General features: G+C 40.3%; 1 protein-coding gene across 7 annotated transcripts; it reads right to left on the bottom strand.

Moving 5' to 3' along the window:
• Window positions 1–1266: 1266 nt before the first annotated feature.
• Window positions 1267–25558, bottom strand: gramd2aa (GRAM domain containing 2Aa). Of its 7 annotated transcripts, none has more exons than XM_085459122.1 (12): window positions 25317–25556; window positions 17901–18005; window positions 11351–11408; window positions 9931–10231; window positions 9077–9180; window positions 8442–8540; window positions 6619–6690; window positions 6451–6507; window positions 5624–5801; window positions 3588–3681; window positions 2707–2811; window positions 1267–2261 (listed from the first exon to the last, which is right to left on the bottom strand). In XM_085459122.1, exons 1-12 carry the CDS (start codon window positions 25454–25456, stop codon window positions 2258–2260), a joined length of 1317 nt encoding a protein of 438 aa, XP_085315248.1. In that variant the 5' UTR covers window positions 25457–25556; the 3' UTR covers window positions 1267–2257. The 7 variants fall into 7 exon arrangements, with proteins under 7 accessions (XP_085315248.1, XP_085315281.1, XP_085315273.1 ...); XM_085459155.1 differs by having other exon boundaries at window positions 9931–10003; window positions 25317–25554; XM_085459147.1 differs by lacking the exon at window positions 25317–25556 and adding an exon at window positions 24234–24327.
• Between the last annotated feature and the right edge of the window lie 344 nt (window positions 25559–25902).

Raw genomic sequence — 25902 nt, 5'->3', positions numbered from 1 at the left:
GGAGGGACATGTGCATAAAGCAGTGTACAGGAGGTCTGTAGTTTTTTTGTTGATGATGTAGCATGCCATTGAATATTGCTGGGTTTAAATATTAACTATACTCTGAGTGTACAACAAGGTCAATTAGTCCCATAGGCAACGAGTCCCTCTTATTCACTTTTCTCAATTCAACTGACATGTTTTTATTATGTCTGTACGACTCTGTGGGCACTGTGATCTGACTCATTAAGAGGACAGTCTGGGCTGCAGATGGCCTTTGAAATCAAACTGAACGATGCTGCAGTGGTTTGGACGTCACCTCACAGCAAGAAGCTTCTCGAGTCGACTGGAACGTTTCCGTGCGGAGTTTGTTCTCCATGCATGTTTGTGGGTTTGTTCCAGAGCTCCAGCTTCCTCCCACAATCCAAAGGCACGAAGCTTGGATATCACCAACTGTAGGTGTGAATGCGAGGGTTCAGTTTAATGGACTACCTGGGATCGACTCCAACCCTCCGATTGTTGTATGGATGAATTTGTCATTTAATGCGCTCCTCCAGAGAAGCAGATCTATTATCTGTTTTTGTTTTTATTAATTTAATCTAATTGAATTACTCACCTGTGATTTTCTGCTTCCTCAGACTAGCTTTAGTGAATATTTGTATTTAAATAAGCAAATCTTTACCCTCAGGGTAACATGTAACGAGGGCTCCACGTCATTAATCAACAACACATTTGTCGCATTGCTGTTTGGCTCTGGGTTTAGTTAAAAGCTGAATCGAGCCCCACGTCATCCCTAAGGTCATACGGTTCCTGTGCGGGATGACAAACCTCTTTCTTGAGTTTATTGAGCACCACGTGATTTTCAGTGATGATGTCTATGTGGCATGTATTCTTTTCTAAAGTCATGGTTGTTTTTCATAGTTAAAATGTTACAAAGTAGACATTTTCAGCGCATGAAAAACGGCGACAATTTATTAAATTTAAACTGATTTCATCAGAAAGAAAACCCGTGCCAGTGATGTTCGGCCAACGTACCGTATGTAATTTATTAAGCGCCGAGTGCTTCTGCCAACATCGTGGGCCAGTTTTATAATTTAGCCTGAGCTGTGGAGGTTACTGAAATTTGCAGTGGTCTTGGAGTCCAGCCTTTTTGTGGTCGTGTATGCCGTGCCAATATGACAGCATGGAAAACCAGACAGTAAAAGTCTTGGCACCCAAATTGACGGGAAAACAAGTAAAAGCCACAGACTTTTTCTCTCTCTTTTGCTTATTTACACTGTTTTCCAATTTAATTCACAGGGATTTCACAAAATAGGACTTGAGGGTTACATGTCACATGTCTGAAAACTCATCATCAGCCAACAATATGACACATCAGTGTTATTTTAAGTCTTAACTCTTCATTTGAAACGTATAAAAGAACCTGGGGAACACCTGCCACACAGCTGACTAGTGATACAATGAAAAACAAAGGAGATGCATGTCATCTAATCGTCCCATTCACATTACAGTTAACACCCACAAGGGATGTGTCCACTTTATCAAATTATATGACGTATAACTTCATTCAGTCAACAGTCTGTGCTTGCAACATTACCTTTTTTCATAAATATCATGAAAAATGATTCAAATAGTCACATACGTCTGAAATCATGTGGACCTGTACTAAGAGAAAGTGCATAGTGGTAACTAGTTTTATCCTTTAAAATGAGGTTAAATAAGAAGAATACATCTGGTTCAGTCCAGTTTTTGTCAGTCACAGTATGGTGAGATGTGCAAGCTACACCCATAACGTGCCTGACGTCTTCATTCTCAGTCTTTTTTCAAGTAATTAATGTGTTGAATTATCGCTCAGCTACTAAAAAAAAAGATGAGTGCCACAAACAGCAGATTCAACAGTAATCTACTCACTATTTCAGGATCGCCTTACACTGAGGCGTCACCAGGTTAAAGATGAAATGCCGGAGAGAGGGACAGATCCTGGGAGACAATCATGATCTAAAGTAAAAAGCTACTTTATATTTAGAAAAAAATAGACAGTCTGTTTGCATAGTCTGGAAGTGATCACTGATTGGGAACTCGTTCCCTGGTGGGAAAGTCCATAAGGAGCCCGGAGTTGGGTTGTTGTTGCACCTTTGCACGGTGCAGCTGGTGCGGAGGTTGGTCTGTTCTGGGCTCTAAGCAGGTCCTGGATCTGTGCAGAAGGGCATCGTCGACTCTGAGGCGGGAGGAGAGCAAACAGCAGCCAGTCTGGAGGCTCACAGCAGACAGCGGTTGGTTATCTAGATGAGGAGAAAGCAGCCTGGTAGTGGACTCCGACACCAGAAATGTGCTGTTATTTATCAGTCTTTACACCTGCTCCCACATACAGCAGTACTGCACAGCATTAATCAGTACTGTTCCTGCTAAACAGAATTAACAAAATACAAGAATATCATAAAATAATACAATATAATAATCATAACTTAATAATATTGCTGATATTTTTTATTTATTTCTGCAAATTCCAGTTATAATTATTCAGATTATACTTTTTTAGCCTTTATTTTTGTTTGTAATCGTAGACAGAACAGCAGGGATAGAGCAACAGGGAATAACAGGTCGGGCTAAACCCAGTCCTCTGCAGTGTGGTTGCAAATTTAACCAGGTGAGCCATACCAGCACCCATATTACACAGTTTAACATTATTTAAATCACTGATGATGCCACTGACACCACGTTACTTACCTTTCTCTCAGGGGTAGATTTGGGTTACCAAGGAAAGACAGCTGCTGCTCCAGACTGCACACACGGAAGGCCAAGTAGCACGATGACAAGATGAGGAGAATAATACTGAAGACAGAAGAAAAGATGCACCCGTTGGTCTAATTAAAAGTGTATGTCATCTTTGCTGATAGTAATGAGTCTTGTAACAAAGTATGAGGGCTGTAATGGCTTTTGATGAACACTGGGTGGCGGCATTTGGCTACACTGTCCTGCAACAACTCAGCCTAAAGAAGAGTAAGAACTGATTCTGTAACAAATCATGTCTTTTCTTTCTTATTATGCAGCCACAGTCATTCATATACAATAATAATAATAATAATAATAAAATGAAATGTTGGGACTTTTATATAATATAACTTAGCTGTAGTTTTTAAAATATACTCTGCATTATTACATAGTGATAATAACATGATGATTTACCTATTTATCTACTTCTGAATAAGTCTGTTATATCTCAGAGAGATTAGTCTCTTCCTCTTATTCAGACAGGGGACAGGGGTCAGCAACATAATAAACAGCTAGCAGATTGACCTAATGCTTTCTGGATAATGCACAGTCTCCCAGGTGGTGGAAGGAGCACATACTGTCCTAAAGATAAATGATTTATTTATATAAGAGACAAATCTTAGAAAAGTTTCATGGGAGGAAACTTGTTGTGTGGAACAAATACAAAATAAAAGGTGTTTTATCAGCTCTGACCCCCTGTGTTCACTATGAGTCAATCATCCACTATTTATATTTCTGCATTAGTGTGTGTGTGTGTGTGTGCGTAGCTGTGAGTCAGCTCCTGGAGGAGATGAAGGTGGTGTTGTTGGTGTCTGTATGTTCCTCAGTATACTCACAGCAGGGTGAAGAACTTGAGCAGCTGGTACTCCATCTGGCCCAACTCTGCCACTGGCTCAGATAAAAGACCTCTGTCTGTCTGCAGAGCTCGCTCTGTAACACACACACACACACACACACACACACACACACACACACACACACACACACACACACACAGTATAATAAAACCATTAATAGTGGTTGACTGTACCACATAGTCCCCTTTAAATATTGCTGCCTGTCTACCACTCATATGCAATTACAGTGCTTTCATATATTCCCTGAAAACGATATCCAGAGTTGAGGAGTCATAAATAGATACTCTAATTCTGTTTCTACCTTTTTCTTCATTCACTGTAAACAGTGCAAACAGTCTGTGTCATACAGAACCACAGCCTCCATACTGCTCTGTTATTATGTGCATTCTTCTTCTTTACACTGTGGTGTGTTTTTGTAGTGAGATAAAACAATTGTAATATAGGTGTTGACTTACATCCCAGCTTTCCACTCCACAGACGAGCTGTGACAATAACGTACACAAAAGCTCACGCTGATCTGACATTTAATAGAGAGCAGCATTATTGGAGGAGAGTATGCAGAAACAATATTCAGCAGATAATGCGGAAGCTGTCCTCACACAACTTGGACGGCAGACATTGCTCGTCATAATCTCTACTTAATCTGCACCCGCCCAAAGCTTTTTAATACAAGCCCCTCAAATGATTTAATCTCCATTTGAGGCTTAATGTGTTGTTGCATAAGAGGAACGTTGCAATCCAAAAGCAATTACTCTCTCAATGCCCCCCTCTCACACACATGTTCTGTCTGCACAGCATTCAACTAACAATTAAAATGTTAAACAGCAAATAAGTGTGGCTCAAAAAAAAAACAATTTAATAAGAGTATAGCATCAATTTAATCGAACTTCTGGGATATTTATTGATTCTTTTCCCTACTCATCTTTTCTGACTGTTTTTTCATTAGTTTTGCATTTGGCAAACATGGTAACATGGTTCAGGATTACTGATTGGTGGTGGGTCAGTGATGGTCTGGGGAGGCATATCCATGAAGGGACACACAGATTTCTACTGGCCAGACAACGGCAACCTGACTGCCATTAGGTATCGCATGAAATCCTTAGACCCACTGTCAGACCCTACACTGGTGCAGTGGGTCCTGGGTTCCTCCTGGCAAGAGGATGCAGGAATTGATAACGCTGACTGGCTTCCACTCTTGGAAGCCTAAATCCAATAAAGCACCTCGGGGGCATTGTGTTTCTGTCCAGGTTGCACCTCAGACTGTCCAGGAACTCAGTGATGCCCGGGTCCAGATCCAAGATCAATTTCAACATTTTTTTCCACTTTGATTTTTGGGTTATATTTGAATTCAGCCGTCCATAGGCTGATCATTTTCATTCCCATCAAACAATGTGGCATCCAGTCCATCTTTATAGATATCCAGCATGAAGATTCTTTTTCCCCATCGAGATCTGATATGTTTTCAAAGTGTTGCTTTCATTTTTTTGAGCAGTGTCTATTAATGTTTAATCGATTAGTCTTCTTCTACTAAATCAATGACATTTAGAAAACACACAGTAACAACATGTCTTCAGTCTCTCCAAAGTTAATTTACCTCATACTAAAAATGACTTCCTCCTACCCTTAAACCTCACAGATTAACACCTCCTTACATCTTAAAATTTTTATACTCCCCCCAAATTAAAAATGTTTAAAATAAAGATACAATACAATACTCACTCTTAGAGTGCATAATGCAGGCACTTTATTCCACTGCCCTGCTGGGAGTAGATTTTCTTTCCATGCTGCACTCCTGTGAAAATCTGTACCTTTACCACTGGGACGTGTTATACAGAAAGATAATTTATTATTTTTAAACGGAGACTGAAAACCCGCTTGTGAGATTACTTCCCTCTTTTTGCGTCATAAAACTCAATTAGTCAAAACTCACAAGACCCTGCGATTACGTGGCCTTGCGTGAAGCCTTGACCTTTGTATCTATGATGTAACGCTGCATCATTATCTAGTTTTATCACCTTCGAGTTGCTGCTCTGATTTGAAGGGTGTGTCCGTGGCACTCAGGCTGCTGGTTGAGTTCCCCAGGAGGTCGGGGAGGGAGGAGGACACAGACACGACCGAGGGTTTCCTTCTCCACTTTAACACTGATGGGAATTCATCAACCACTGGGAACACGTCTGGAGCTGGGAAGTCATCCTGTGGCACAGGAGGAAGAGAACAACAGATCAACACATGAGCTGTCAGCACACGTCTGGTTTTAAATAAATGGTTATTATATTATTAATAGTAAAGCCTCTTTGAAAGTAAAAAGCCTTAAATTAGATCAAAGCCTGTAAGGTTGCAAGGGAAAGAAATCTGGGTGTAAATAATTTTGTTTTGGTAATAATGCAGGTATAAACTTTTAAAAGCTCTTGGATATTTCACTTTTGCCATAGTATGATGACATGATAATCAAACACCCTGTTTCCATGATTATTATCAGTCCAGGTTAGAGTATGATCAAGGACAAGTACGTTAACACAACTTAATTATTCCTTCATGCAAAAGCTGTTCTGTCGCAGTGTAACCTGTGGTGTGTGTGTGTGTTCATGCACACAAACACACAAGGTGACTTCAGAGAGCTCTTTGATAGCATCTTGCAGACTCGGGGAATAATGCACTGTGAGGCTGCAGCTGCAACAAAATGATGTATTGATCCTGTCTGTGTAGGAAGGTTAGTCAGCCCTCTGATCAGTGTTTCAAGCTACTTCAGGGGTACACTTGCTTTAATTTTTCCAGTTTTAAGATTTTTAACAGTTTTTTTTTTAAAGTGGTTTCTCTCAGCGGAAGACATGTCCTCACTGACCAGGGATAAGGTTGGCTCCTCCATGAACTGCTTCAAGCTCAGACTCTTCCCATTGACCTGAAGAGGAAAAGCAGATCACTTCTGTAACTAACATGTACACCACGACAAATTAAATTAGCAGTGTAGCTCTATATGTGTGTGTGTGTGTGTGTGTCCTCCATCTGTCACCTGCAGGTGTGTGCAGATCCTGCGGAGGACGTCATATACACTGTCTCTTGATAGCAGAGACACAAATACATACTGAGAACATAAAAAAGAGAAACAGGGAAATAAACATTCAGTTAACTTTATCATTATAATTTTTACTGTGCAGTAAACACCTGAGAACAACACAGCAGCGTATACCCATGCAGCCAGTTAAGGTTTCTATTTACAATTTTGAGAAGACCCTCAGTTTAGATAAGAGATTATTTCTGTTTCACATTCCCCCTGCCTCCCCCATAACACTAATGCTTATGATGTTAGTCCGCATGCAGTACATTTATGGCTGCAGACAAGCATAAAAATATTTCGATTCTGATTTTACTGAATTGTAAAAAATCTGTTAGAAGTCACCTGGACTTTTCTGATCTCATTTTGGCTCACGTACCAATATTCCTTTGACCTGGATGGAAATTTGAATCACTGTGCGTCCGTGCGTTATCAGTCGCTTTTAAGATGATAAACAGTCACGACTAATTATGTTATGTCTGTCACATGCTTCAACAGAGGCGTGTCTTTAATTCCTTAAATAAGATGATGCTATAAACTAACGTGCTGTCCGGTGAGTCACACTACGTGATGTAAATATAACAACGATTTATCTTCTGAGGTCATTTAGTTGGTAGGAATGGATTTTAGCACGCAAAGAATGTAAACATATATTTGATCAGCTGAGTTAGTGTAAGGAGAAATAAAGAAAGAATGAAAGAAACTGAAGGTAAAGACAGAGGTTGTATATCCTGGTAGGCAGATTTTTACAGTGGGAAGATCCATTGTTAGAATATTTAATGAATACTTCTGTGATTTGGTGCATTATATAGGTCGTATAATGACAGAATGGCTTTAACCTTTTTGATTCTCATAATGCTGAGGAAGCTGCTCTTTTGTCTATATGTGTGCGGACATATGTCTGCTCCAATTAGAAAGAATATTCAGTAAAATATTTCCTTGTAAAACAAACAAACAAACAAACAAAACATCTGTCTCTGTCTTTATCTATTTAGGTTTATAGCAGAACATTTTAAAACAGGACAACAATGAAAACAACGATCTCCGTTCTATCTTGTCAGCTGACAGTATTTCTAACCTTGATATGTAGTTTATATGTAACGCAGCACAGTTAATGTTTGACCACATTACTCTATAAATATAGGGCAACATGATAGAGTTCAGTTGTAAATTACTAGAGTGCTGCCACTTCTGTGGGTTTTTTATGAATCACAACTTTGAATTTTTTGCGTTCACCATTTTTTTTTTATCATTCCTTTCGAGTGAGCAAATCATGCTTTTAAAAATGAGTTAATTTGCCCCTCTTCTCTCCCTCAGCACGATGCGCGGTGCACACAAATAATTAATTTGGTGGAACAATTCATTAAAACATTTTTCACCCTCTGGGCCACACTGACTTCAGTGTGTTTATAGGTCTTTTTTTTGCACAGTACTAATTGGCAGTTGAAGATGAATTACCCAGATTTAACTAGATGCTAATGTAGCTATTATTATTCACGCATTGTTGGGGCCAGGGCAAGAGCTGAAAGGTGCAAATTGTCCTTGAAAGCACCACCTGATGAGAGGTTAAATCTGGTGTGACAGGAAGTTAAGAGGCTCATCTTAACATTGCTGTAATGGTGGAAAAACCTTTCGCTCTCTTGTGTTAGCAAGCTGGGACTTCACTCTGCTTCTAACTATAGCACCGTTCTATTTTTTTCCATCTCAGCTTCAGTGGAAAAAACGCCCTTGCTGAGCTAATCAGCATGAGCATTTCAGTTTATGGTGACTGTAATGTTTACCTTCTGGCCGGTGTCTGTGGTGATAGCCAAGCCATTGGGTACGAGGCCTGCTGTTTTGTGCTTCTTCACCAGCCTCACAGAAACGACAGGGATGGCCACCTAAGGAAAAAAATAGATTTTTAAAGCAGGGGTGATAAGGAAATAACACCCTTGTGATTTCAGTAGATGGTAGCAGGGAAGTTAGAGCTAATATCCATCTACGAAAAGCCCTCAGAGAAAGCTCAAAGTGGACACGAAGCGTGTCTTATTTCAGTCAGAATGTGAGGAATGCAGTCTGAATAAGTAGCTTATTGTCACTGAAATGTTACGAGAGGTTTGGTTTCAAGGAAATGAAGGAAAAGGTACACTGCACAACATCAAAGAGAGAATAACATAGCTGATTAAGGTTAAAGGTTCAGTAAGTCTAACTGGCCCTCGTATATAAATTCACCGCACATACAGACAGACAGAGGTATTTTATAGAAGACTGTGAAACTTCACCTCAGTCTGTAAGCCTGACTGACTTTCAGACAAATAATTTGTCCAATCAGTTTGTACGTTTTTCAGATCCGCTTGTCAGACTCTGACAGGGAGTAACCCGGTTCAAGTTTCTCAGTCGGTTTAAATTTATTAAGCTGTCTGCCAGTCATTCGTACCTTGATGTCCTTGCCGAAGAGGTTGGCATAGAAACACAGCCAGTTTCTGGAAATGTATAGCCGGCCTTGTAGGAGGATATCTCTAAGAAGAGCGCAGGAGTACACTGAGGATAGAAGAGACAAAAGCTCTTCTAACAACAGTAAAACTTGATGAAGAAAACCTTAAAAAGCTTAATAGTAAAAAAAATAGTTCTACTAAAAATATTTTTACTTAAAAACCTGAAAAGTAAAGTACACGCCCTCTGCATGCGCATTAATGTCTGCCAACAAAAACACAATGCAAAAAAAAAAGAAGCTCCATTTAATTCTCACTATCGAGTTTCAGTAGAGGGAGCTATGAATGAAAGAACAGATGAGTGACTTCTGATGCAGCTCTAGTTTGTGAGGTGACGGATGGGTGAAGCTGCAGCTCTGGTCAGGACTGAGCAGAGGCGTGTGATGCCACCGAGGCTACGCCGTGACTGCTGGGCGGTCAGTAAATCCCTTCAAACTGTACGGCTACGTCTCGCTAAACATCTTATTTTCTATTTTCTTATTTTCTACCCGATATACAAAAGATTAAAGGTGTGGTTAGGGAGGAGTTGGAGATGTTTAAAGGCACCTGAAAAGCCCGAGGTTGAGTTACATAAAAGAAAAGAACAATATAAAATGGATTAAGTTACCTTTTTAATGAATAACACGTAATGACTCATTCGTTGCAACTTCAAGGTCGCCAAACATTTTATTTCCAATTCATTTACGTGATAACAGCCACCAATTAAACTAATCTTTTTCATTCTGATGATTGCTTAACTGACTCACTTCAGTTACTATAGATGAGCAGCTTGAGCCAAACAGAGTAAAAAACACAGTACCTTTCATGAGGATCTCATCCTTGGGCACGCACTGGAACAGTTTGTGGTACTGCGAGTTGTACTTGCTGACAGTCTGTGCAGAGGGACAGGGCAGAGTCATGAGCAGCTCCTTGGCGGACCGGCCTGCCTGCACAGCACCGGAACCACCGCCGCCACCGGCCACTCCGGCTCCGCTCGGCGCAGACGCCACCCTCTCCCTCAAAGGACGCGAGTTCTGCACCAGGCTCAGCACGTTGGCACCATACTCACACACACACTCGCGAACATCCAAGGCCTGGAGCAAGCTGCTGCAAGACACACACTGTTCCCCTGTCGTCGGTCAGTACTGTGACAGAGGACTGCCTCTGTGCAACTACCTCTAGTCAACACGTCCTACAAACACACACGTGGCTCTAATGTGCGGACCTACACACACACAACACACACGCGCTGCAGACGCCTCGGTTTTTACAGCCACTGAGCTCTTTCACAACTACAAGGTTGTCTTTCTCTTCCTCAGATACACCAGTGACACTACACTTTACAGCACCCAGCTGACACCCTCCCTCTTCTCCTTTACACACATACACACACTCTGCCCTCATCTATAAAAAAACACTGGTACTCCTCACTGCTCTCACTTGAAGTCTGCTCTTTTTCTGCCTTTACCTTTCCTCTTCTCCTCTGTCAGCATCTTGTCTGTAGTGCCAGTGTCTCACACCTAAAATTCTTCCCTTGTTCAAAGAAAAAAACGTCCATTTTCCTCCCCCGAATGCACGACAGAGCTCATTCATTCCCCACCCTCCTCTCTCGCAGCTCGACTCACTTCCACCTCTAGCTATCTCCAGCACAAGATTAAGTTTCTTCTTTTTTTGTGTCCCGTTGTAGCTCATCTATCTTTCCTTCAACTTGTAGGTGCTCTGTTTGTTATTATCTGCTGCTCCTGTTTTTGTCTTTCTATTAATAGCTCACGCTAGAGCAGCTCCTGTCGTCAGGACTATGGAGCTTACAGTAGGTTACAGTAATTCAGAGGGCTCAAATGCCACTGCGTGAAAGCTGCAACCATTACTGGGGGATGATTTGTTGACAAATTTGTAGTTCAAATGGTATTATGGGGTTTAGTTTGTGGTGCGGTTGTATTATTTCTACTCACTGATGACAACGTTGCTGTAAATTCTCTTTTAATGGGGCAAGAATCTGGTACAAACGTAAAATGAAGGAGTCCAAATGTTTCTCAACTTTATCATCTTAACCACAGGAAATAAAAAGGATTCAATGACTGAGCGCATTTATCTGCTTTCAGATTTAATTTAGCAGTACAGAGAAAGAAAATAATGTTTTAAAGGATGTTCCACTTTTATTGAGTATTTAAAGTAAAATACAATTAACTGGACTTGAGTCACAGACACAGTTAGGAGCAAAAAGAAGAGATCAGACTCACCGAGCCCCTGTAACACTTCTTCAAATCTTCATAGGACAGGTCTTCAATCAGCTGAAACCTGTGATAAAAAAAAAAAAAAAATACACTTAGTTATACCGACATGCCATCTATTGCCAGCTCATCTCAATGTGCTGTTTAAAAACATTCGTTTTAAAAAATATAAGAACACTTGAAGACAGATTGATGTCGTCACGTGAGCTAAACAAGGCAAAAATCGTCATCGTGACAAATGGTTAGTTAATCATCAGCATAAATGGAGGGAGATGTGGGCTGCCATAAAAAACAACATAAAGATAAACACTGAGCTGTTCAAACACAAAAAGTGGCCATGTCAGGAGATTATCTGTGTCACTCTTTTAATAGTAGATGAGCACACACGCACACACACATATAACTGGCATCCAACTTGCCTCAAGAGGAATAGTCAGAGTGTTGCAGCAGATGTCACAGCATGATACTCATATCTTTTGCTAAAGCAGACACACACACCCTCCCCGCAGCAGATAAAATCCAGTATAATCAGACCTTTAAGGAAAATGTCATTGAAACATACTGCTGTTCCAGTTAAGAGGTTTAAAAGGAGAAGATATGTATGCAACAATAAAGAGTAAAAGGCAGGGTGTTCTCGATGGTTTCTTTTCTGAGAGACTTGCCTTTCTTCCTCTATTTTCTGAGAGCGCTGGGTGATTGACAGCGAGCACAGCAAGATGTAACGCAGCGCTGATACGAAAAGAGCGCTGCTGAAGGAGATACTGATAAATCAGGAGCTCTGGCCAAACCAAATTGAAGCTTCGCGTGCTCTGTGATGAGTTATCACACTCCGTGGAAGCCACTTCTTGCACTGTGCGAGAGTAAGAGGCTTCAAACGAAGGGCAGAAAGTGAAACTTGGTATATTCCATCATATAGAGCACAAGTCTGTTGCATCATCTCAAAGTCATTGCTCTCACATTACGAGTAAAAACATACTGTTAAAAATATGAAGAAGCCTTCAAGTGTCAGATAAATTATTAGTCAATCTTATTTTTACACAAATACAGTACAAATCCATAATTTTCAGGCTGATCACAAAATATTTATAGATGTCACTGTATTTATAACTGTATTTTAACTACTTTTACCAACAGCCTTATTTACCTTTTTTACGTACACACAAAATCTACTTCTCAACATGACTTCTTCAGCATCACATTTTGTATTCTCCTTGAGAAGCGTCCTATACTTTATACAATGAGATGCTTTTATGTAAAATCCCCCTCTCTGTTGCCCTTATAGCAGCAGGGCTGTCAGTGTCCCGTCTCTCCCCCAGAGGAGAAACGCTCCTCTGGGTAAGAAGATAGCATGACCTCTGTCCTAAACAACTCTCTCTGACTCTGGTAGTTTTTTCCATGCAGCTCTTTGTCACCGTGGAGATGAGAATGACAAAGTCTGACCGCCGGGGTGCGTGTCACGATGACGCCAAGATAATTACATCACCGTTCAATTTAAGGTTAAACAGCTTTATTTAAAAATCACCAGCATCAGAAAAAATATTCGATAAAACTGAAAAATGCAGTACTAAATATTATATTATGTACTCGAAGTAATGTGAAAAAAGCCATGAGACCACGAGAAATCAATCTGATCAGTATGATTCAATATTTGCTAAAATGAGTATTTAAAGATGTTTCTCACGTGACTTTTTTAAAAAAAAATATTAGAATACAATATAATCACACAAACCACCTGCAACTCAACACCTCAAAGAATAAGGAACTGGTTGTGGACTTCGGGAGGTCCAGAGAAGGTCCACTGCCGGTTCAGATAGAGGGGGAGGAGGTGGAGGTGGTCAACAAGTACAAGTACCTCGGGCTGTGGGTGGACAACAAACTGGACTGGTCATGCAACACAGAGCACCTGTGTAAAAAAGCCCAAAGCCAACTGAGGTCTTTTAACATCTGCAGGAAGCTCCTGAGGATGTTTTACCAGTCAGTGGTTGCTGGAGTACTTTTCTATGCTGTGGTGTGCTGGGGGAGCAGCACAGCAAAGAAGGACTCATCCAGGCTGGAGAAACTGATCAGGAAGGCTAGCTCTGTGGTCGGCATGAAGCTGGACACTCTGGTGACAGTGGCAGAGAAAAGGACATTAAAGAAACTGATGGACATTATGGACAATGCTGGGCATCCTCTGCACACGGCCATTAACAACCAGAAGAGTCTGTTCAGTGACAGGTTGCTTCTCCCCAAGACAAGAACTAACAGACTTAAAAACTCCTTTGTCCCACACGCCATCAAACTGTTTAACTCCTCTCTGGAGGGGAGAGGGAGGGGAAACAGGAGGACAAAGGAGGGGGGAACAACTAAGCTGTAGTGCCTCTTCACCTCACTGTGAAATACTTTTGTTAATAGTCAATTTCAATACTTGAAATGTGCAATTCACTTGTATTTTTATTTTTATTCCTATTCATCCCCTTCGTATATTTTATTTATATTATATGTCTCTGTATTTATATATGTGTGTGTGTGTGTATATATAATATTCTGTAACTCTGTAACTTCTGTCGGTGCTGTGCTTTTGGATACCGAATTTCCCAGAGGAACCCACCCGAGGGATTAATAAAGTTTTATCTTATCCTCTTATCTTATCTTAATATCATTATAGCTAAGGTGTATGTCAAAGCTAAAGCTAGCCGCTACCAACTGAAATGTTAGAGAGTGAGACTTTTAAAAAGCAATAAAATCGTTTGGAGAAAGAACGGGAGATTTAAAAAGGACAGAAAGATGCCTCTAAAATAATGCTAAAGGACCAAAGTGATGACTCCTTCGCTTAAATGTAAGGTGGTCACATGTTATGTAACTTCAAATTTGTAAATAAACCTACAGGGGTTTGAAAAAGTCAAAGTCCACTCGACACACATGACATGATCTTGCTCCGTGGGCAGATTGCTCGGTTGTCTTGGTGACAGATATGCTGAAATGTGAGCTCAGTAATCGTTTGCACCTTTCTTCAGTGTTTGCTTAAAGTTCTGAGTAAGAAGTGCAAACCTGAAAACAGCTCCATCTGTGTGACAACTGAGCCAACTCAAGGTGATAAATTAATGTTGTTGAAAAGATGAATCCTATATATCCAAGAAGGCTTAAAGTATAAGAGAGCAGAGGGTCTGATAAATGCTATGTCAGCCTACTGGCTGTGTGACTTTGTGTGTGCGAGCTTGTCACTGTTGTTTACACAAGAGCAAAGCTGTTCCAGCACTGCCAGGTCTCCTGCTGGTACTCCTGTAAACCTCACAGACCTTAAAGTGATATATCTGTTGTATTATTCTAGGGTCTACCTTACAATATAAAGCGCCTTGAGGTGACTGTTGTTTTGATTTGGCACTGTATCAATAAAATTGAATTGAATACCAGCCAACTTATATTATGTGTCTGCTTAAAAACAAAACAAGACATTGACATCATCCAATCATGTACATAGACTGTATGAAAGGTGACCCAAATAATTGTTGATTATTGTAGAAGGGTCTTTAACCTGCACTCTCTCTGGGGGCCAGTGAGGATAGACTTCACTGGCTTCAAAATGAATTTTAGATTGCATAGAAGACTGTTAGTAGCTTCCCCTGTGGTTGAATCCCACAGTAAGAATTTTTCTGATAGCATTAAATTATCAAGTTTTATTATTCTGTGTCCAATGCATCTCTTAACTCCAAATGCTAAGCTTCACCTACGGGTGAAATCTCTAAGCTGAGGCTCAAAAACAGCAGTCTGTGACACACATCTTTTATATACAGTCTTTGACAATGAATCCAAGTAGCCAGACTGTCTCTTTATAATCTGTATTTTAAATGTAATGAATTTATACTAATATATTGTGTTGTTTTGTAGTATCTACTTGTATTGTGAGGTACATTAACTTACAAAATGTTACATGCTGTGAATTTCATAAGAAATTAATGACCCAAATATGTGAAAATTAAGTGTCATTAATACAAACGTAGAGACCAAAATAAATAATAAGTAAACCATAACCAAGCTAAATAAGAGCCATAATTTGGCCATTAGATGAGCAAACTAACCTCTGTTCAACCTTTCAAATGTTTCATTATTTAATGTAGCTTGCACTAGATGTGAAATTCACAGTTTTCCTCATTAAGCCCCCTCCCCCTCCAGGCACCCCATCATCTTGTGACCACATTATGAACAACAGAGCATGTGTGCTGCTCTGCCTCCCTGCCTGCTGGTTCCCGCCTATAAATAGGCTACACAGTGGCTCTGCACTCTCAGGTGGAGAGAAGAGAGTGATTATTAAAAACACAGGCGGGTCTGTGGGGACTAGTAAGCTCTCTAGTATTCTATCTCCATCTGTCTCCCTCTCACTCTCTCTTTTCCACCAGATCCAGCTTTTAATCAATACTGCAGGTGCATTTGGGCAAAAATCGGGACAAAAGTGCTTTGGGCATTCCCACATGACTGCAGGATAGCTGTGAATGTGGTTTGTGTTGAGATAAAGCATTTTTTACAGTACAAACAAGGTCACGTTGGAATGATACAGATATGGACAGCTCCACTAAAGTTTTGCTTCGTGTTTATTTTGGGCATTGTTCAGAGGGTTTGAAATGCACAGGCTCGGGAGGAAATCATCAAATGTTCAGTGTGTGCTGAATACAGGAAAAACAAAGAGTAATAACAGCAGCAAAATGTGTTGGATTTGTCCTGCACACAACATATACTGAGCAGCAACAACTTTCTCATAGATCAGGGGTAGAAGACTGATCCCGACCATCACCTCTGAAGTTTGGAAATAAAAACAAAGTAAAATGCTGCCTGTGGCACGTGGGTTCGTGTGTGTATATGCATGCACTAGACTGTCACAGTGCCCTTGGCTGCGAGGCGAAATGGTGAAACTAATTACAAGCTCAAAGAATCCTAAATTGAATCCTAAAATTAGAAGGCGAACACCTCCCATCGGTGGCCAGTGTGGCAGTGGACTCGCAGTCAATAATTTAGCTGGAGGAGTGGAAACTGGGACTGGGAGCACTGAGAGAATACGTCTCTAAATGACACGTGTCCACGAGAATGATCGGGAGTTTAAAATCAAAGTGTTCTGAGTGGGAAATGAATAAGGTCACACAAGTGGGAAAAGTAAAGAACGCGTGAATTTTTTTGCCTGCGTGTCCTGAGAAAATCTGCGTTCATTTGAAATATTTCACACAGAAATCAGTAGAGCACACTACAATCAATAAGAATTCTCACTGCTTTACAATAGTGCAGTAATAAAATAATAAAATAACTCATCCTTTGCTTTCAATTGAATCCTTTTTTGCTTTTGCTAATTTTAACTGAAATAGAAAAACTACTGGTGCAGCAATTACTGAAATGACTAAAAATATATATCTGTATGAGCTGTATGAGCATTCAAACAAATGATTCTGTACAATAAAAGAGGTTAGATGGGTAAATATCTACTAATTCGTGGATTTTTAGCCCCTTTGAACGTTTGGTTTTACAGAATGTAACTAAAGAAGTTCAATTACTTCTTTAGTTACATTAAATTATTATTAACTTTTAATCAACTTACAATGATAAACACCAGGTAATGTCTAGCACCACGAACATTTAACAGTTCGGAGCTAGGCACTAAATGAAAGTTATAGTTGAGACCAAAAGAGCTGTTGGACTAACAACAAAACAACAACAACGAAAAGTAGCCATGCCTAAAATCATGCTTTATCAAGTATTTGATTCTTTATGGGACTGTGTTTTACTAAATTAATATCATGTTGTATTAAATAAGTCTCAAAGTCAGCAACAGAGCTCATAAACTCATTAGTATCTACTGAGGTATTAATTGAAGGGGGAATTCAGGTCATTTTCTCATACATTTCTATAAATTCTGAGAAGTCAGAGGCTCTTCTGCACTGGCTTTACTTTAGAGCCACGGCGTAAGTCTATCTTTTAGAAACAGTCTGTAAATATTTGCATGCTGGAACAGAGCTGCATTGAAGTGAGCTACACACAGGAAGTGGATCAAATATAGACGCACCGCTCATTGAGGTGCTACAAGTTTAAGCTAACGTGCATAAAGTGTTCAAGTCCCTGAGTCCGTACCTCAGGGCTAAATCCCATCCCAGAGCAGATTCCCCCAAGATTACATTGCTCCTGCCTTCAATCCTTCTTATATAACACACCAACACACACATGCAGTATATCTGCAGATGCACGCACACACATGTCCATATGAATACTCACAAAAAGCATGATGCATTAGATTAAAGCACTTTATTACGAGTATAACTATAGCATGCCTCCCAAGCACATATATCTTCTTAAAGACCCTAAAGGGAGAAGAGAAAAAACATCCTGTCTGCAGTCTCTTTATCCTTATGTATGCATGTTTGACCATTGTTTGACATCAAATACAGCTGAAATAAAAGCACAAAATAAGTGCTGTGAAAATAAATCTCCTAGGGCTGACACCCGTGACCGTGCACAGGATACAGATGGTGTGTGGGATGAAAAAAAAAAAACATGGAAAGAGTGTGGCGGAGCAGCGTGTGTTTGTGTGTGCAAGCTTTGCCTGAAGTGGCCGTGTGTGTCGTCGTCCTTGGAGGGGTCCAGGTCCTGCGTTGAAAGCAGGCCTATTTCTTCACTCTGCTCCTGCTGCTCAGTCATGCTCCTGGCCCTGGATACACAAACACACAGCTCTGTGTTAACAGCGGGTAACCTCTCTGCTCGATCTCCATGTAGACGTGTAAAAGAAATGGTTTGTTTTTGCCTCCGTGTTTGACTTTAAAGTGAGCTATTCCCAAAAACTTTATGGGCCAAACAAGTGGACTCTGTCTTCAAAATCAACACAGAGGTGATGCAACATTCAAAGTCTGACGCAGCTCACTGGCACTACATTAAAAATATCTACTTAGCGAAATAAATCTGTGTGCTTGTGCTTGTGTAAACTGGGTCAGTTTGTACCCTCTCCCAGATGTCTACAATGAAGCAGAGCACCCCAGAGGTTGTGCAGATGGCTGACCTGATCTGCTGCTGTGAGCTGACTCAAACATTTTTAAAAATACACTTTATACACTTTTCAGCGCCACGTGCGACGTGAAATTAATTTTTCTCGGATGAGAAAAGGAGAAGAAGAAGCCATGAATATGACCATTGGTTGTGCGTGAGCTGCTCAGAACAATATCTCCTCGCAGGCTGTGATTGACAGCAAGCCGGGCAAAGCGTGATTCACACCAGGCTCGGTAAAGCGTGGATTCAGCAGAAACGCTGAGAGAACCGAATCTCAGCTCAGTGTTTACTGTGATGTATAATGAGGCTCGAGTCATTTTAACGGCTCGTTGAGATTGGTGTGCACGCAGTTCAGAATAGATGGCAGCAAATGGCTTTAAACAATCAAACACGCCTCACAATCTCCATCTATAATGAGGCTCCAAAGGCAAATGAATATAGATGATTCATCAGACCACTTAAAATAAACTAGAAAAACTTCATTCGTCACAGCATTTTGAGATGAATAAGTACCCTTAAAAAGTGTGACCTGTAATATTTCATTTGATGCTGCATGGGATTTAACACAACTGTTCATACAAAGAGAACTTTTTAGTAAAATGTCTGATCAACTTTCAGCTGTTATATGCCTACCTGCATATGTAATCTTTTTAGTTACAATTTCAACTTTAAATCTGTTGCACATATCTGGTTGACTTCACCTGTTAAATATTTCCCAACCTTTTAAAACTACAGACTTTCAAGTGGTTCACAGTTTGATTTGTTAATCTGTGGGGGGTTTTTTTTTGTTTGTTTTGTTTGTTTGTTTTTTTTGGGGGGGGGGGGGGGGGTGTTGCATCTTGCAAGGCTTTGTGTCAGGAAGGGCCTCTAGCATTAAAAACTGCTAAATCAAACATGTGCAGCTACCATGTGACTAAGGGTGCAATCTACTTAAAGTAGCATCTAGTGGCTTTCATCTAGTCCAAGGGTTTATCCAGTACTTTAAATAGGTGATAACAAAACAGTGCATCAACAGTATAACAGTCATTAGCAGTTAGCAGTTCTGACTGTGATTATCTCTGACTTTCAGCTAAACATTACTTCCATAGACACTATAAAACATGGAAGTAGCTTCGAGGTCTGACAAATTAAGAAAATGCATTAGTGCCTTTAACCTACATTTTATCTGAAGACCACCAGATGGCAATTGCTGTGGACTTGCGGACCCATAGAAGTGTACAGGAAAGCAACTTTCTGATTTGACCTTGATAAACACTTTCCTCCTGAATTAATGGGCTCAGTCACTCATTTTGGATCACATTGAATGAAAAATGATGTCTGGTTTGTGAAAACCTGGTCGTACAGTGGGGGAATTCACAACCCCACTAGCGGTTTCATAGTCTGCGCATCTTTTCAAATGTATTTTTCTGTGAAAACCTTCTTACAGCTCCAGCGTGGGACTTCAGAAACCAGTGGATGGCTTCATGGGAGCTACGTCAGCCTCTAACGTAATTGTGTGAATGCTGAAAGGCATTCACACAATAGTTTGTCTCCTAACATTTGTCTACTTTTAGCTGACACCGCTGATTTGTTAATCCTTTCCATTAAGTCAGTGGTCTACTTTTAGCTACAAATTTTACCTTTTAGTTACTTTTAAAGATTTTAGCTTTTATTTATTAATACTTTTTATCCTTTACGTTTGACTTTTTTCCAGTTTGTGCATTCACTAGGTTCCTATGTCTATCTATGACCAGCATAATTGTAGAATCATAATTTTTTTAATATACCTTTACATATATATTTGTCGAAATGGGTGTTTATGTATTCCCCCACTTATTTTATACACCTATTGTATAATTTGAAATTTCAGCACTGCCTTGCTCTCATTCCCACCGACTGAATAAAGATCTCTGTAACTATATCTCACTCATTTTGATTGCAGTTTGCTTTGCCTCAAAGTTCAACATCACATTCATTTGAAATGTGTTCACTTCCTTTTTCCCCAATTTGGATATATTTTTAAATAAAATTGTAATTCATTTTTTAATTGTCCTAGTAGTCCACAGTCTGTCTGGTAGTCTTTGGGTACACAAAAAAAGGTTTTACCCTTGTAGTGTTTGTGCTTTTCCTACATAACAGCTTCACCTGAAAAGCTCTAGCCCATCTATTTTGTTTCCTCCCTCACCTGCACATCTTTTTTTTTCCACACATGCACACACAAACACATGCTTGCCCTGTGCTATACCTCTGGGAGAGGGGAAGCCTTTACCACCTGCTCTGGTTTAATTACAGGTGCTGATGGATATGGCTCCTGCATGCAGTTTCCAGTATATTATCTCTAATTGGCCAGAAGGCAGAAGTTTTGCGTCAGCCGCTGACCTGTTCAAACAATAGCTGTCTGTCTGGTGCTTGAGGTTACATCTGACTTGTTGTCTGTGATCACAGAGGACTAAATGGGAGGTGAAAGGCTGAATACATAAGTATAGGATATGTGGGGTCTTTAAGCAGAGTTTAAAGGATTCAGGAGCAGTATTTGATCCCAGATGCTGTATTACCGTGAATTTGCATAAATCTCACTTCTTTTTGTACACTTTTTCCTCTTTAGCTCGTCCACAGAAGGACTGGTAGCTCCCCTTACGATAAGGGTTCAGATCGCGCGAACAGGTGTGAAATGTGTGTGTTTAGTTAGTTAGTTTGTTTGTTTTAATCAATTTTAAATCATGCTTTTTATTTGTTTTTGTTTCTAATGTCTCTGTAAAGCACTTTGAATCACCTTGTTGTTGAATTGTGCTATACAAATAAATTTGCCTTGCCTTGCCTTCAGAATCAACATATAAAGGACTTGAATTAGTGCTTACTTAACAGTGTTTATTTTAATAATTAAAAAGAAAAAAACCAATGTGTGAGACTTGTGCATTTGCAGAACAGAGGCTTTTTACAAAATATGGGTAAATGTTACTCCAAAGAGATATGGTGCTGTGAAAACCCAAAGAAGTTTAATGCAAAAAGTGAAGGTTTCTGCATCTTTATTTAAATGTTTTTATATATTATTTGGCCTACTTTGAAAAGAAATACACACTGTTATTGTTTCAATTCATTTTGCTGTAGTCTGAAAATCAGCTTGCAAAGAGATAAACTTGACTCAGTGGATACATAGATAAATGGACCTTTTACCTAACAGCTGCAATTCTTTTTCACATTTGCTTTTCACATGAGGTAAGACTAACTCATTCACAAGCTGCAGGCTTACAGTCTAGACATTGTATAAAACATCTATAGAAATGCATCATAATGACCAAGACAAACAGCCCTGAGATAAACCAACTTTATATCGCTGTGAGTTTGACCGTGAGGATGTTTAGGCCATCTAAAATAGGTTTTATTTAGTCTGAGTGGGTTTCCTGGAAGTAGACGATGAATGCTGCGTCAAATACACCACAACCTGTGATTTTCTCACAGTCATCTGGCTATATTAGCATGTCTGTCTGGAAAATTATTGCCCGCACTTAAACCTCTGATTAAAGTTGGACTGTTCATGTCATCCAGGAGAGCAAACTGAAACAAAATATACCAGGCTGACCAGTTTCTTAGGTAAATAAGAGGTGAGACACTCATTCATTATGTTGAACTCCAATGCTGCTGGAAAAAAGAAGCAGCCTGGTGAGCTCTGTCACAGTATTTCAAGACTAGGCGCATCATTCGAAGCTATCTGATAATGAATCCTTCCTGTTTTTGATGAGAAAGTTCAATACGTAGTCTGTTTATGTGAAGGAACACGCTCTCAAAGCTCATAATTCATGAGATAATGACAAAGCGAATTTGCTGCTTTTCAGTTTTATATGACGCGGTTCAGATAAGAATCAGTTCATATAAAATGATTTAACAGGCTTCCTCTTCTACCCGTGCTCTGCCTCCACAAAGATGGCTGGATGTCCCCATGGAGCCACGAATGAATACATAATTAATACAGAGCTGGCTAAATATTCCAACAGTATAAGTTTTGCATTTTTCTCAACAAAACAGGGTGATGCATTGTGATGAATACTTCAGTCTGCTGTTGGAGCTGGGCAGGGAGTCAACGCTGCTGTAACTTAGAGTTTGTACCACGATTATGAGGCCAAACAATACATGGCCCATTCATTAAACACACTGAGCCTCAAACTTAGCTAACAAAGCAGCGTCCCACCTATCATCTTACGCCAGTGCTCATAAAGACAATACACACATGTATAAACTAAAGGTTGGGGTCTCTTCTAACCTTTGGCCTTTCTTTAGGCCAACTTTCATTCCTTCTGTCTCACTTTCTTTGTTTCTTGCATGAATGTTTTTCAGTTGAAAGCCATTCTTCTCTTCACCTCTCCTCTTCCATGTCCTTCTTTGTGTCTGGACATTTTTTGCTGTCACAAGACATCCCTCAATCCAATAAACTCTAATCTTGTTAAGGTTGCTCATCACCGAGGTCGTCCCTGCGCTCTCTCCACCTCTCGCTTCCTTGTAGACCAGTGCACCAAGGAAAATACCTCCAAATTTCTTTAACAATCTAAAGTCACGTTCATTTTTGAGGCTACTAAACCAAGAACTTTGTCTCTGATTAGATGCGTCAGTAATAAACCATCTGGGTTGTTTACAGTGGATATGCAGGAGAAAAGGTTTAATGTGTCTACAAACGCTGAAGGTGACTTCCTCTTATAGGGACATTGAAGCTGCCAGCAGGAGCTTTCTCTCATGTACAGCAAGTCAACCAAGAGTTTACTCATGAAAAACGCTAACCCAAGGGATATTTGTTTGCAGAGCTTTGGTGCATCACATGGCACGGGATAATTATTATTTTCTTTCGTTTTCTTTGTGTCCTTGAATCAGTCCGTCTATGAAACACATGTACAGCCTTTGGACTCTGGCCTACACTGCTTGAGACCAGACAAAGAAAAAAGAAACCCTCCCCATTGTGCAAGTACCTCAAAACAACCTTTGATGACAGAAGTATGTTTTTAAAGCAGTACAACCCTTCAAAAGTCCATCTTACCTAAGACTTAATGGAGCAGAGTGATTGGTTTAATGGGATTAGAGGAGGAAGGGGAAATTAATAGCTTTGTTGAAAGGTTTCTAGTTACTTCTAGTTAGTAGCCCATTTAATAATTTATTTGTTTAGTGTAGGTATGCCGTGGCAAATCGATAGGCCACTAGCACCTTCAGTTTTAGTAGTAATAAACATGATGATTATGGGCTTGTAAACACGTTTTGAAAATAACTTCATATTTTACTTATATTTTTCAATTTAAGTGGCTACTTCAAGGATTTCACATTATATTCGTGAAGTATATCCGCATGTTCAGCGCCTGACTTGGAATAAACGCCGCTTTTACAGTATTCCCGAAAGCAGCAACGACGTGAAGCTAAACAAGACAATATCTGAATAACCGGGGCCCTTCAAAATAAAAGCAGAAAGCGTTCAAATTTAGAATACAAATAGACATGCAGTAGGCTATAAGGGGCACTAAAACACAACAAAAAAAGTAAATTTTGGTAAACTCCACGACCAGCAACTATTCATACAGACCATCGACATCTCTAAATTCCTCAGTAAATCCCTAAAGGCATCACGGTGCATTTTTTTTTAAAGTCATTTCCGGAAGCATTGCTGTTTTTTTCTCGCTAGCTTGATTTACATAAGGTTTCCTACCTGTAGCTCAGAGGCTGCTGTCGCTTTTTCCTCTGTTGTTTTCCAGTAGCTCCACTAAATTCTTCAGGTCTTAGTGGTGTTTCTCGTCAAATTCATTTTTTTATTTTATGCTTTTCCACGACAAACTAACAAAAGCACCCAGTTTCCCGCCACAATAATTAAAGCTTAAGCAGGGAAATAGGGCTGAGCTGCAGCGTCTTCACAAGTGAGTCCGAGTGTGAGGTGGGTTGAGCTTACCTATTAGCTAACTGTTTACAGCAGCCGGGGGATTACACGGTGGCTATTTTTTCCCCTCGCAGACGCTCAGAACAGCGCGGCTCGTTCATTTGCACGTGCAGAGATAACGGAAATTAAAAACATGACGTAAAAGATCAAACTAGTTAGATTGTTTTTTTTAACTGGGGGAGGGGTCGTGACTTTCATTCTATCTTTTATACGTTAACAACATGTTTCCGTTTCCAGCTGAGGAGTTTAAAAGTGTATAATGTCATTATAAAGCGTTACTCAGAGGCAATGTCTCAGCTCTTAGTTATTGGCCACGTTATCCATGGAATAAAATAAAAAAATAATTACATCTCAGAAGTATTTTTAAATAACTTTGTAAAGATTATTCAGCGTATCATTGTATCATCTGCAAATTATCAGACTGCTGTTTCAGACTTACATTCATAGTAAACGACCAATAACTGACATGTAATGGCTGCCTTGTTACATTGCAGATGTTTTGCACTCATATGGAAGCAACAAATGTGTCATCTGGTGCAAAACCATCAAGTGGAAGATTTAAAGGAGAATCGTTTAAGGATGTTTGAAGGGGTTTAGCCGCTGTCCCTCGTCTTTCTGTGCACATGTACAAACAGTAAAGGTTCAAGCATCAAGCTGTCTGTGTGCATTAAGTGCTCTGAGTCCGAGCTCTAAGGTCAAACTGAGACACTTTCCAGAGAGGATGTTGCACTGAGGAGTTTAACTTTTGAAATCGCAGTCCAAACACTGCTACTGAGTTGGGTCGTTTTAAGTTGACAGTGCCGCACAAATAAACCCTGAATCACACATTTTGTGGTGTCAGTGATGACTAATTGACTTATCATAGACATGTCATAACTTGAACTGCTGACACATTTGTGGTGATCCCTTCATCCCTGCTTCTCCTCTGCCATTCACGTTTCAAAGCAGAAGCAAAAACACCTAAATTGAAAACTGATTTCCTACTGCTGTTTAAAACAGTGATCTTTTTTTTCTTTTTGTAATGTATGCATGGATGGGATGCGTTCTTGAATGTGTAACCATCCTGAAAACACTTCCTGTGTGCTGTTCACTGACCTGGCTCTGCTGGCTGCTATCCTCTGACTGCAGTTACCATGAGGGTGGCGGTAGTGGGGGACCGGATAGTATCTGTCCTGGCCTGGGGCCTCGTCGGCTGGCAGGGCCTTAGGGCTGGCTGCGTAGATAGTGCATCCCATGAACACCTCCTAGAAGTCACCTTTAATGTCCTACAGTTAGCGGGTGTGAGTCGTCCTCAAGGTATCCTTCCTCTGAGCGGCCTGTCCTGCCCTGATGCCAGCCAGCTGCTCTGTGGAAAAGCCATTGGCTCAGCACATTGGTAACTTAACCCCTCCTTCCCTCTGAATCTCTCCTCCAGCCTCACTCTCTCTAGTTCCAGCCCTCCTCCCTCTGCAGAGCTGAGAGCATGGAGGATAATCAGATTTCACATTTACACTCACCAAAATCATCCCCGGCCTAATCACTCTCTGTCACTGATGTTGCATTATGCTATTGCATAGAGTGTACTGTCAGTTCAGGGGCATTAGGGGCAGCTAAAAATATCCCAACTGCCTGATACGAATGGATGTCGCACCAGATGCAGATAAAGTTTGAGCACTGTGTGCACATATGCAAAGTGACGCTC

The sequence above is a fragment of the Copadichromis virginalis genome, linkage group LG1, assembly GCF_057382275.1.
Source record: "Copadichromis virginalis isolate Kocher_CV1m ecotype Utaka linkage group LG1, C_Virginalis_male_GT1.1, whole genome shotgun sequence".
Taxonomy (NCBI): domain Eukaryota; kingdom Metazoa; phylum Chordata; class Actinopteri; order Cichliformes; family Cichlidae; genus Copadichromis; species Copadichromis virginalis.
This window is presented reverse-complemented; position numbering and strand designations above follow the sequence as displayed.

Bases quoted from the DNA above. Each gene is read 5' to 3' on its own strand.
- gramd2aa (XM_085459171.1), bottom strand. From the start codon at position 25,456: ATGGGATGCACTATCTACGCAGCCAGCCCTAAGGCCCTGCCAGCCGAC. The intron at 10,232-11,350 runs GTGAGTCTGATC...ACAGGGGAACAG, and splicing joins AGAAGTGTTACAGGGGCTCG to TGTGTGTCTTGCAGCAGCTT. The intron at 2,812-3,587 runs GTGAGTATACTG...TTCTGTCTTCAG, and splicing joins CTCAAGTTCTTCACCCTGCT to TATTATTCTCCTCATCTTGT.